Source organism: Pelophylax lessonae (genome assembly GCF_965119305.1).
Source record: "Pelophylax lessonae genome assembly, chromosome: 12".
NCBI classification, from domain to species: domain Eukaryota; kingdom Metazoa; phylum Chordata; class Amphibia; order Anura; family Ranidae; genus Pelophylax; species Pelophylax lessonae.
Window position 1 is genome coordinate 25,189,009 of NC_138779.1, and position 14,436 is coordinate 25,203,444.

Consider the following 14,436-nt stretch of genomic DNA (forward strand, 5'->3'; position numbering starts at 1 on the left):
TGACAGGTCGAACTTTTTGAATTCTTTTTTTTTTTATCTCGCCAACAGAGTTGCATGAAGTGCTAAGGTAAGGCAGATAGATAAAGTTAAGTCTTAGGGATAGGTGATATGGAGATTGGGATAGGTGATACATGGGAGGATCTAAACTGACATTTGTTCTTCACACCAAAAGCTACTTGTTGAGCTGTACTGCTCCAGCTTCCTTAAGCCAAAAACCAACCTACAGGATAATACAACATATAAAAATACACTGTTATCAATAAGTCATAAAATAAAATTTCTGTAAACGTTTTCTTAAAGCCTTTTTGACTTCTTTGTTCCTCAGACAGTATATCACTGGGTTTACGACTGGCGTCAGAATGCCATACAAGAGAGATGCTATATTTTCCAGCTCAATGGAGTAACCTCTTGGTCCAACGTAATTAAGGATACCTGTGCTGTAGAACACTGTAACTACGATGAGATGGGAGGAGCAGGTAGAAAAGGCCTTTGATCGTCCTTCAGAAGACTTGATCTTCATAATGGTGGAGATGATCTGAACATACGTTATAACGATATAAAGAAATGGGCTAAAGCCAAGGAACACGCTGACAACATATAATGATATTTTGCTAGTCTTGGTGGGGTTACAGGCCACTTGTACTAAAGGTGGAACATCACAAAAAAAATTATTTACACTCTCATCCCTCTGACAGAATCTAAGGTTGGAAGCCATGACTGTATGAAGGATAGAAAGAAGAAACCCACTCAACCATGAAGCAGCTGCAAGAACAGCACAAAGTTTTATTCTCATGAGCACTGGATAGCGTAACGGGTTGCATATGGCAACAAAACGGTCATACGCCATCACAGCCAAAAGAATACACTCAGCTCCACCTAGAGAGACAAACAGATACAATTGTGCAATACAATTGACAAGGGAAATCCTTTTGTTGTCTGTAGCACAATTGAATATCATGACCGGGAGAGTAGTTGAGGAGTAACAAGTGTCCATTACAGAGAGGTTACTAAGAAAAAAATACATTGGTGTGTGCAGATGTGCTTCAACCCTAATGATGATGAAAATGCAGAAATTGCCAATCAGGATAGTGCAATAAATAAGGGATAATATAAAGGTGATAATAAAGAACCGATCATTGGAAAAATTCAGCAATAAAATGTTCTTCTCCATTGTATGGTTCTCGTACACTGCGGTAGAGGACATCTAAAACAAAAAAGTCACTCATGAAAAAACATATTTGAATTAAAACTCTGGGGTAGATGATGTAGTGTTATCTGATGTAACAATATCATTTTCTAATAGCAGGCACACAGGGGCCAGGCCAAATTGTTGCCAAATTATTATTGGCCAAATTATTCACAATATAATATAGATATCATATCAAATGTTGAAAGTGAGACATTTTGAAATGTCATGCCAAATATTGGCTCATTTTGGATTTCATGAGAGCTACACATTCCAAAATAGTTGGGACAGGTAGCAATAAGAGGACGGAAAAGTTAAATGTACACATAAGGAACAGCTGGAGGACCAATTTGCAACTTATTAGGTCAATTGGCAACATGATTGGGTATAAAAAGAGCCTCTCAGAGTGGCAGTGTCTCTCAGAAGTCAAGATGGGCAGAAGATCACCAATTCCCCCAAAGTTGCGGCGAAAAATAGTGGAGCAATATCAGAAAGGAGTTTCTCAGAGAAAAATTTGAGAGTTTGGAGTTATCATCATCTACAGTACATAATATCATCCAAATATTCAGAGAATCTGGAACAATCTCTGTGCGTAAGGGTCAAGGCGGGAAAACCATACTGGATGCCCGTGATCTTCGGGTCCTTAGACAGCACTGCATCACATACAGGAATGCTACTGTAATGGAAATCACAACATGGGCTCAGGAATACTTCCAGAAAACATTGTCGGTGAGCACAATCCACCGTGCCATTCGCCGTTGCCGTCTAAAACTCGATAGGCCAAAAAAGAAGCCATATCTAAACATGATCCAGAAGCGCAGGCGTTTTCTCTGGGCCGAGGCTCATTTAAAATGGTCTGTGGCAAAGTGGAAAACTGTTCTGTGGTCAGACTAATCAAAATTTTAAGTTCTTTGTGGAAAACTGGGACGCCGTGTCATCCGGACTAAAGAGGACAAGGACAACCCAAGTTGTTATCAGCGCTCAGTTCAGAAGCCTGCATCTCTGATAGTATGGGGCTGCATGAGTGCGTGTGGCATGGGCAGCTTACACATCTGGAAAGGCACCATCAATGCTGAACGGTATATCCAAGTTCTAGAACAACATATGCTCCCATCCAGACGTCGTCTCTTTCAGGGAAGACCTTGCATTTTTCCATGACAATGCCAGACCACATACTGCATCAATTACATCATCATGGCTGCGTAGAAGAAGGATCCGGGTACTGAAATGGCCAGCCTGCAGTTCAGATCTTTCACCTGTAGAAAACATTTGGCGCATCATAAAGAGGAAGATGTGACAAAGAAGACCTAAGACAGTTGAGCAACTAGAAGCCTGTATTAGACAAGAATGGGACAACTTTCCTATTCCTAAACTTGAGCAACTTGTCTCCTCAGTCCCCAGACGTTTGCAGACGGTTATAAAAAGAAGAGGGGATGCCAAACAGTGGTAAAAATGGCCTTGTCCCAACTTTTTTGAGATGTGTTGATGCCATGAAATTTAAAATCAACTTATTTTTCCCTTAAAATTATACATTTTCTCACGTTAAACATTTGATATGTCATCTATGTTGTATTCTGAATAAAATATTGAAATTTGAAACTTCCACATCATTGCATTCTGTTTTTATTCACAATTTGTACAGTGTCCCAACTTTTCTGGAATCGGGTTTGTATATATATATATATATATATATATATATATATATATACACAGTGTATGTGTGTATATATTGTAAGGGATTAGCTCGGTGGTAGGCGTAGATGACCCCTTGGGGGGTGCATTTTCCCAGAGAGATAGCCGACAAGTGCTTGCAAACAACAGTGTGGTTTATTAGGGGTGTTTTCTTCACCAGACTGTTTGCAGCAAAAACATCCAAAATAAAAGAAAACAGAAAATAAATCCTTGCCTCTGTGGGCGGCTACCTTCTCACAGCTGGAACCTGCCTAAGAATCTGTCTCCAACCTACTGTTGGACAGACTTTCTTGTCCTACAGCGGACACTAAATAGTTCATTTGTTTTCTTTTCACATATAAACATTGTCCATTGAACATGTCCCTTTGTTTTCTTTCACACAGAAACACTTCGTCTTCTCACCTTTGAGACGTCTTCACTCGTTTTTTACCCTCCTGAGCACACACCGCTTCAGGAGGTCTTCCCCATGCTCACACAGCTTTCAGGGGGCACACAGGACTGTCCTCTACCCACACGGCGTCAGGATGCAGCACTCAATAGATTTTCTCTGGACAAATTATAGAGGCCTTGATCTCCTCATTCTGAACAGCTGAATGGTTTTCAACTTCCTGCTGGCTCTCTCTGCAGCCAACACCCTATAGTAATTAGTGAACTTTCCAAAGCAGGTGGGAATGTGTCTCCTCTCTGTGACTACACTCCCAGATTTACCTGACTTCCTGTCACATACCCCCCCCTCTTGTTTCAACCCTAGGGTTGGGACACAGTTTTCCAGGCACGCATGTGTCAAGCACTGCTGACTCTCACTGATAAGCCTCCTAGTATCCTCAAGCTTCCGGATGAAACTGTCTGTCATCTTCATTGACAGATTTCTCATAAATGCCACACAGTTTGTCTCTCATCTCATATACACATTCTTCAACTGCATTTTTGGCATCATTTTCTCCTTCTCGTTTCTGTCATCTTCATTGACAGATTTCTCATAAATGTCAGACAGCTTGTCCCTCATAACCGTCTGTCCAATCCACCATGGAGGACCGTGATCCATAGGCAGCTCAATTGTGCTAGTCTTAATGTCTTCAACATTCTTAAGACGCCTCCCTCTGCAATCAACAAATGATTTCCACAACACTTTGAGAACCTCTGCTTCACTTAGCTTTGTTCCAAGTAGGGACTCTTGACGTCCCTCTGTGACTTGAGTTGCCTCTCCATACAGCTGTTCACAATCATGGACTCTTTGTTTCTTGAGCTTAGCTTGCTCTAAGATGCTGTGCAGAGGGCCTTTCGTTTGCGACAACAGGCGGTCACACATTTCTTCAAAGTGACCCCTGTTCATTTTTCCAGGGACATCATCAACTTTCCTTCCATCAACATATGGGTCAAAGGCAACCACACAGTTGAACCCAGCGATCTGGGTGGTATCCATTATAGACCTCCTCTCTGCATCAGTGAAAAAGCATGGAACTGCAACACATTCTTTTACAGGTTTCTTCAATGCACTTTCTGCTGAACTATTTGACCGCTCAAGGTCACCTAGTTCCTTTTCTCTATCTGAACTCCACATGGAATGTATCTCAAGAACACGATCAAACTTCTGCCACTTATCTTTCACCAGTTCCATTTTGGAAACACTCTCTGAAAGGCACTTATTCATTTGCTTCACGTTTTCACCAACAGACCTAGCCCTCTCCACTAGGTGGCGTTTGCTTTTTTTCTCCCAGATTTATATCACTTGCTTTAGTTTTCTCCGCTTTAGTTTTCTCCACTAGGTTTTCAGCCTGAACTGAGAAATCATCACATTTCTTACCCAGCTCCTTTGTTTGCTGAAGTTCTAATGATACATTTTCCAATGCTTGAAGTTTTTGAAGGAACGGTTTATTCCAAAGGGGTGATTCAAGCCACATGTCATCACATTTCTGAGGCTCACTCAGGACAGACCCCAAAACACTGATCCTTTTAAAAACTGCATCAGGCACACTATCCCCTCTTTGGGACAGATTCTCTGTTGCCTGTAATTCCTCTTCCAGTTCCTGCAACAGAATCTTCATCTCTTCCACTTGCTGTTCTAAGGCTCGCTTAGACTTTTCTAGCTCCTGAACGCTTTTCACAACATCATCCTTGGATCTTCTCTCCTGCACACATAGATTGTGCAATCTCATGCACCAGACAAAGTTCATCAAACATATGCACTTCTTTGCAGGGATCTCCGCTTCTGCCCACTGCATACCTCCACCATATGTAAGGGATTAGCTCGGTGGTAGGCGTAGATGACCCCTTGGGGGGTGAATTTTCCCAGAGAGATAGCCGACAAGTGCTTGCAAAGAACAGTGTGGTTTATTAGTGGTGTTTTCTTCACCAGACTGTTTGCAGCAAAAACATCCAAAATAAAATAAAACAGAAAATAAATCCTTGCCTCTGTGGGCGGCTACCTTCTCACAGCTGGAACCTGCCTAAGAATCTGTCTCCAACCTACTGTTGGACATACTTTCTTGTCCTACAGCGGACACTCAATAGTTCATTTGTTTTCTTTTCACATATAAACATTGTCCATTGAACATGTCCCTTTGTTTTCTTTCACACAGAAACACTTTGTCTTCTCACCTTTGAGACGTCTTCACTCGTTTTTTACCCTCCTGAGCACACACCGCTTCAGGAGGTCTTCCCCATGCTCACACAGCTTTCAGGGGGCACACAGGACTGTCCTCTACCCACACGGCGTCAGGATGCAGCACTCAATAGATTTTCTCTGGACAAATTATAGAGGCCTTGATCTCCTCATTCTGAACAGCTGAATGGTTTTCAACTTCCTGCTGGCTCTCTCTGCAGCCAACACCCTATAGTAATTAGTGAACTTTCCAAAGCAGGTGGGAATGTGTCTCCTCTCTGTGACTACACTCCCAGATTTACCTGACTTCCTGTCACAATATATATATATATGTGTGTGTGTGTGTGTGTGTATGTGTGTATATATATATATATATATATATATATGTATATATGTATGTATATACTGTGTGTATGTGTGTGTATGTGTATATATATATATATATATATATATATATATATATATATATATATACATACATACATACATACATACACACATATATATATATGTGTGTGTGTGTGTGTGTATATATATATGTATATATATATATATATATATATATATATATATATATATATATATATATATATAATATGTATATATAAACTGTATATCATATGGAAAACCATAACAAAATATAACTGGAATGAACAGACCCCTCTGTATGAATACATCCTATTGTTACAGAATGACTAAATGCCTAACCTGTTTTTTGTCTAGGTTTAATATCTGGTGCTAGTTTCAGTATAAAAAAAAAATACAAACAGTAACACACATTATTATAAATGTTTTTTAAAGAACAATAAAAAAATAAGCAGCATACCTTAGTATTTGATAAAATAGTTTTGTATTAACTGCCCAGAAAAGTTAAGTTCTAGAGACATTATAATAAGATGATAAAAACTCCAAAAAAAAAAAAAAGCTCAGAGGAAGGGTCTGTAGACTATAGTTTATTTTATTATTATTATAATTATTATTATTATGCTATGACAAAGTCAATGTCACATGCACACTCAGCCTGCACCTACCTAATGAGAACCGCAGAATGTTTAAAGAATTTATCCTGAAAGTAGAACCCACTGGGAATTTTTCCTCCAGTACCACTAATAATATAACAAAGCTAATAGCTAATATACAGTAAGAACACAAACAAATTAACATTAATGAATAAACACATTAAAAATAATGAGCTCCCAAGTGCAGGACCCGTTTAAACACAATTTTCTTCAATTATAACCGAACAATCAGCGCAACCAATAATAGTGAAAAACAATCAATTTATGCATAAAAGTCCATAAAATATCCATATCATAATTTCAGTATTGCACAAGAAATCACCACAGTGCATAAATTATTATTATATAGTTAGTCAGGTTGAAAAAAGACACAAGTCCATCTGGCTTAGCCAATAAAAAACAAAACACAGTAAAGAAAACCCAACTATACAATCCCATATACACAATCCAGCAAAGGATGATCCAATTTGCTACAGCAGGGGAAAAAATTCCTTCCTGATCCCCCGAGAGGCAATCGGATATTCCCTGGATCAACTTTACCTATAAAAATGAGTACCCCGTTATATTATAGTAATTTTCATCACCACCACCCAATGTGCTCCTGGCCTTCACCACACAAATCTGAAAGCCGCTCACTTTAATTTTCAATTATTGGCGCCTGAGCTAACAGAAAGGTCAAATGCGCTTTTCCCCTTAAAAGGTGTAAATCCTAGATGGTTTGCAGATCTTCCTTGTATAGAGACTCGAGCATGATGGATAAAGCATTGAAAACAAAAAACAGCCAACAATGCTCTCTCTATTTTTTTTAAAGATTTAATGCTGCCAATAAAAAACCCTACTTACAGGAGATGGCACTGAACAGTGCTACAATAAGCGATTTATAGTTAATACACAGCGGTGTTGGTAAGATGGCCGCGGGATGACGTCACAGACCTGGCTCCTCCCCCTATGCGCATTACACGGGACTGCGGCAAATGTGTTGCTTGTAAACATTATAAAAAGGTCACAAAACCCAAGCACAAGGATAAGGTAAGAGCGCCTGAGAACACCGAGTAAGATAGTAGCAGACTCTGGATGAGTTCCCTATTCTTATGCTCAGAAATTGTAAGAGACCTTTCTTTGCTACCTCAAGAACTCTGGAATTATGGAGAGTAGAGCTATCACTGGAGTCTTCGGCCATGTGGTACCCCTAATTTGGTTAAAGCAAGGTCCATAAAGACATGGATGAGTGAGTTTAGGGTGGAGGAACTTGACTGACCTCAACCTGATAGAATACCTTTGGGATGAATTAGGGCAGAGACTGCGAGCCAGGCCTTCTTGTCCAACATCAGTGCCTGACCTCACAAATGCACTTCTGGAGGAACGGTCAAACATTCCCATAGACACACTCCTAAATCTTGTGGACATCCTTTCCAGAAGAGTTGAAGCTGTTATAGCTGCAAAGGGTGGGCCAACTCAATATTGAACCCTACGGACTAAGACTGGGATGCATTTAAGTTCCTGTGCGTGTAAAGGCAGGCGTCCCAATACTTATGCTAATATAGCGTATGTTAGTGCAGGCATCAGCTTATATATACATTTTTAGATTTGAGGTAATTGAGCAAAGGGTATTTTGAGTATTGGCTTAGCGGAAGTGTTTATAGATCTATATTAGAGATAACATAGGTAAGAACTTGGATTGTCTGTTTGGTGTGTAATGTAGATGAAGACTCAGTGTTATCAAAATGAACACTGGATATGTTTTCAATGGCTAAATTTGTGACTTTAGTGCATGTTCAAACCTTAATACCATAAATAATAACATGTTATTAGATTTCTTACTCCAGGAGCATATATGGAGTTTGGAAATTCTAGAGAAATGCTTAAATATTGCAATACAATTTAACAAAACCCATTCGATTTTAGTCAGCTAAAATTATTTTAGTCAACTAAAATGTACTGGAGATTTTAGTTGACTAAAATACAACTAAAAATAAAACGGCAGTTTAGTCAAAAGACTATGACTAAAACTAAACCGAAATTTGACCTCAAAATTAAAACTGTTGGTAAGCTACATTGGTATGGACCATAGAGTGAGTACCTGGATTAAAAGCTGGCTGCAGGGGAGAGTCCAGAGGGTGGTGATAAATGGGGAGTACTCAGAATGGTCTGGTGTGGAAAGTGGGGTCCCCAAAGGATCTGTCCTGGGACCAATGCTATTTAATTTATTCATAAACAACCTAGAGGATGGGATAAACAGCTCAATCTCCATATTTGCGGACGATACAAAATTAAGCAGGGCAATAACTTCTATATAGGACGTGGTAATCTTACAGGATGACCTGAACAAAATAATGGGCTGGGCATCTACATGGCAAATAAGGTTTAATGTTGAAAAATGTAAGGTAATGCATTTGGGTGCCAGAAATACGAATGCAAGTTACTCACTAGAGGGAGAACCTCTGGGGGAATCTAAGATGGAAAAGGACATGGGGGGTTCCTAGTAGACGACAAGCTCAGCAATGACATGCAATGCCAATCTGCTGCAAGCAAAGCCAACAGAATACTGGCATGTATTAAAAAGGAAATTCACTCCAGAGATAAAACGATAATTCTCCCGCTCTACAAGACTCTGGTACGGCCACATCTGGAGTATGCTGTCCAGTTCCGGACACCGGTCCTCAGGAGGGATGTGCTGGAACTGGAGAGAGTCCAGAAAGGGGCAACAAAAATAATAAAGGGAATGGAGGATCTCAGCTATGAGGAAAGATTGCAAGCATTGAACTTATTCTCTCTGAAGAAGAGACGATTGAGGGGGGATATGATATCAATGTACAAATACTGTACTGGTGACCCTAGCATAAGGAACAAACTTTTCAGAGAAAGGGAATACAAAAGTACTCGTGGTCATTCGCTAAAATTAGAAGAGAAGCGATTCAACCCTAAACTGCGTAAAGGGTTCTATACTGTCAGAGCAGTAAGGATGTGGAACTCTCTTCCACAAGCAGTGGTATCAGCGAGGAGCATTGATAGTTTCAAAAAACTATTAGATGGGCACCTTAAAGACCACAACATACAGGGGTATTCAAGGTACTATTGACATATACACTTATACACACACACTCATCATAGGTTGAACTGGTTGGACTGGTGTCTTTTTTCAGTCTCACTAACTATGTAAGATACTAAGGTATTCCAAATTCCTCCAGTGTCATAAACTTATACATAACAAATATTGTTTTGTTATTAGATCATAAAGTTGCCTCTATGATAACCTTCATCTGCAGGGCCGGCCCTACCATGGGTCCCGCTGGGTCCTTTGGACCCAGGCGGAACTTTGAGAGGTGCAGCAAATTGAAGCCCAAGGTTTTTTTTTTTTTCAGCAGTTATTTGTGTATGCCGTAGTTTGCCGTATGTTATGGGCAGCTTTTCCCCTCTTATACTGCCGCCCGTAGTGCAAACTGATGAGTATGAGGAGGTCTCCTCTGGTGAACATCCCTCGCGTGATTGTGGTGTGCACAATGACGTCAGACATCAGTGTACTCAATCTCATCCAATAGGGAGGTGCTTGCGGCAGACACAGTAGTGACAGGAGGACTAAGGACAGACAGTGGGTGTTTGGTGGACCCGTCTGGTGGTGGTGAGTTATGGAAGAAGATAACAGTATATGTAATATTTTCAAAATTTTATAATTATATAAACTAATGAATGTGGGGGCCTTTTGGTGGGCGTAATTTATTTTTTTCGGGGGGTGGTGGCAGCATTTCATTCTTGGACCCAGGCAGCTCAATGTCTTGGGCCAGCCCTGTTCATCTGGTTGCTTTCCCAGCTTCTTATCTAGTGGCCAGACATAAACAGGGTTATTCAAAAAGATAGAGCAGATTTAAACTTTTTATTTCAAGCAAACTGTAAGGATAGAAGCATATTCCTCACATCACTGGACAGAAGAAGATTCAAAGTTTTATGGTCCTTGAAGTTGTACGCCCTCAACATGAGCACCATGTGTTACGTGACAAACATCAAAACGGTAGACTATTTCTCGCTACACACAACTGGTCACTAGTTACTGAATTCACAGCTGTAGAAATTGAATGTCTCAGATCTTGAAGAGTAGCGGGCATAGGTGGGACAAACACCCTTTCTTTTATCTACCCTCACAAATATAATTCACAGGGGGTAAGGTCTGGTGACCTGAGAGGCCACAGACAATGGAGATCTTGTTGTCCACCATTTCCAATCCATCCTTCTGGAATGGTGTCGTTCAGATAACGTCAGGCCTCTAAGTGGAAGTGAGGTGGGGCACCATCTTGCATGAAAATGAAGTCATTCTGTTATAGGCCTTCTGTCTTCCGACCACGAGGTGGCGCTGTGCTCCATTGCCCTGTGACAATGCATAATAAGATACGATCCGGTTCGTATTCTCCTAATTATCCTGGATAATTTGTGGCCCTTGGTTTTTTATTAAACCGCTTATTAAGAATCAGGGCTTTTTTTCTCAGAAAATAGGTGCAGGAACTCCCCCTTTCGAAATTACCCTTGTCTCCACCCCTACCTTCCTCCTTTCCTTGATTCCACCCCCCTTCCCACCTCCCAGTACTGCCCCTTTTAGAGAATACAGAACCAAGTATTATTTTGTGATACTAGGTAATTTGTATAAAATGCGTTAATAATACCAAGAATAGCAGTATAATAGATCCCCTGCAGCCAAAAACAATAGACTCCCTCAGCAACAGTAGATCCCACTAGCAACAATGGACCACCCACAGCAAAATACCCCCAGCAACAATAGACCCCCAGCAGCAACAGATCTCCCTGTAGACAGCATCAATAGACCCACCAGAAGCCTGACACAATAAACTGTTCCCTCAACAGAAAATCCCTCCCAGCAACAATTGATACCCCAGCAACATAAGACCAAACCCAGCAACAATAGATCTGCCACAAGCAACAATAGACCTTCCCCCAGTAAAAATAGATCCCTTCCAGAAATAATAGGTCCTCCAGCAGCAACAGTAGACCCCCTCCAGCAACAATAGATCCTCCAGCATCAACAGACACTGTAGCAAGCGCAGCACTCCTTTCTATTACATACATTCAGTGCTGGAGGTGCCGGAACTGCGTTCCCCCGCGTTCCCGCTGAAAAAAAGCCCTGTTAAGAATTGATCCAGGTGTTGTTAATGGACTTTTGAGTTCGGTCTGTAAATATGTCCATTCCTTGAATCTGTGGATGACATCCGCTTCCGGGGGTTGACACGCAAATATGGTTACTTCCTAGATCCGGAATGCAACCACGAGCCCCGCCCGTCCGCTCCGTAGCCTATAAAACGAAAGTGCTTCCCGCTTAGCCACACCCCCTGATGACGTCAGACGTGTGATGAAACGCGTAGGAGGAGCTTACGGCACGTCATGTCGCTACGGACGGGGGACACGGCCATTTTCCTGGTTGGAAACCGATCCTTGGAGATTCCACATGACATGCTCTGCTGATCCTGGCCGATTGTAAGTTGCCAATTGTCTTTCTATGCCTAATAAATTCATGTGATAGTATTACACTATGGGAGTTGTTTTTTTTTCACATGATTGGATAACCCTTGAGGGGCAAGTGGGACCGATTGGTGAAAGAGCAATAGAGAGACCTCCCTTGATGTGTATCCACTATTGCCTTCCTGCTTTCTATAATCCCTGTAATAAGGATCATAGCGATCCGGTAAGAGGCTGATTTATCCCTTATGGTGGTGGCTTTCTTACACCTGGCTTCTGGTAGTTGAAGATCCGCATGCATATGCTTTTGGGGATTAAGCACATACTTTGTGGAATCTTTTTGTTTGGAATGATTCACGTCTTTTCATACTATTATATATATGGACTTATGAACTTATGAGTTATTCATTCTGAGAAATCATAGCGCTACACCATTTTATTTATATTCTGGTATGGTAGCCAGGATGCAATCCTTGCAGTAACTGCAACTTGTATGGCTTCATATGCAGACTGTTTTCTAAGAAAATTCTATACTGTAGTTTGAGGAATTCCAAGTTCAATGCTTTCCCGTGTTGTGGATTTCCTAAGGCTCCACCTCACACCTCGGAAATGCTCAAAATTTTCATCTGACGAGTGAGGATGACAGTGCTTTTCTGTATATGCAGCGATCTTCGACAAATTGTTTACGCCACTCATAAATATGCTTATGATGAGGCGGCTGTTTGTTGAACCGACAGGGAAATTCATGTTGCACTTGAACAATGGATTCACGCTTCACAAACCACAGCACACAAAACAACTTCTCCTGTGGCATCAACATTTTCTTATAAACAAGAAACAGCGCCGCTGTGTGGCATTGAATGGAACTTCTAGAGAAAGAGAAATTCCCCTCTGGGTATCTATGTACATTGCAAGGATTATAACAACCTTTGTTGCAGATTCCTACATTTTGTTATTCTGAAGAAATCTCTTTGTGTTTGTCTGTGCTCCTGTGGGAAAATGAATCTAATGGGAGTGGTTTCATAATTATCAATCAGCTGTGGCATCTGCAGAGCACTAATGAAAAAATCTTCTGGGCCTGTATCCCTTTAGACGTGTTCCTATTGGGAGTATCTCACTAAAAATGACATTTTTGTTGCAGGGGATGCCCAAAATCTGACTTGCGTCTTAGTGCATACTTCTGGGAAAATTGGTGAGCCAATCACACAAGCAGGAAATGATGTTTCTGGGGGTGTGGTCAGTATACATTCTGTGTACAGAACAGCTCCAGGTTGCCATATTGCATTTTCAGAAAATTACACTGGCTGTAGATTGAAATGGAAAGGTCATTTTAAATACCATTCAAATACAATATGACTTGTGTCGCAATTGTATACACTATATTATTTTTTCCTTATTTGCTATTTTTCCCCACTAAAGTAGAGTTACCCTTTAACCCCAACAAAAATATTAGAAGTTACCCTTTAACCACTTCCCGCCCGCCCACCATCAAATGACGGCAGAGCGGTGTGGCTCTCGTTCTAGGGCAACGTCAGATGACGCCGCCCAGTTTAGCCACGATTGCGTGCCCCCAGGGGCACGTGGCATGGCAAACGTGGGCACGCCATGTTCCTGGGACACAGCGGGACCCCGATTTAAAAAGAGAGCCGCACCAGCGTGTCTACTCACAGCCGATCATATGTAAACAAGGAAGTGCCGTTTATCAGCTTTTACTCTCTCACACTGACAGAGTGTGAGGTGAGGAGAGCGGATGAGTGGTATCTCCTCACAAGGAAGACATGTAGAGGTAATCAGGACACTGATCATTAGTGCCCTGATTACAATGCAGCCCCAACAGTGCCCATCAGTGATGCCACTCTGTGCCCATCGGTGACACCAGTCTGTGCCCATCAGTGCCATCTATCATTGCCCATAAGTTCCACCTATCAGTGCCAATCAGGGCCACCTCCTATTGCCCATAAGTTATGCCAATGAGTGCTGCCTTTCAGTGCCCATCAGTGCCGCCCATCAGTTCTCATCAGTGCCACCCATCAGTGCCATCTATTATCGCCCAAAAGTGCCGCTCATCAGTGACACCTACTGTATCAGTGCCCTTCAGTGCCGCCTACCAGTTCCAATTATCAGTGCCCATCAGTGCTGAATATTAGTGCCTCCTCATCAGTGCCATCCCATCAGTGCTCTTCAGTGCCACCTCATCAGTGCCAATCAGTGCGCCTCATCAGTTCACATTAGTGTAGGAGAATTTTTTTTTTTTTTTAAATTGCTAAAAAAAACGAACAAAAACTTTTTTTTTTTTCAAAAAATTTTGTCTTTTTTTCTTATTTTAGCATAAAATAAAAAAACCCAATGGTGATTAAATACCACCATAAGAAAGCTCTATTTGTGTGAAGAAAATGATAAAAAATTAATTTGGGTACAACATTGTCATTCAAAGTGTGAGAGCGCTAAAAGCTGAAAATTGGCCCAGGACCATTCCT

General features: G+C 41.2%; 1 protein-coding gene across 1 annotated transcript in view; it reads right to left on the minus strand.

The window, feature by feature from the left end:
* Nucleotides 1–256: 256 nt before the first annotated feature.
* Nucleotides 257–14,436, minus strand: part of LOC309568289 (olfactory receptor 5V1-like) — a gene marked incomplete at both ends in the record, with an annotated part of 71,567 nt that continues 57,387 nt past the window's right edge. Inside the window, one exon of the mRNA XM_082273957.1 lies at nt 257–1,204. Coding sequence (XP_082130083.1) covers nt 257–1,204 — 948 coding nt within the window. The remainder of the gene's footprint in view (nt 1,205–14,436) is intronic.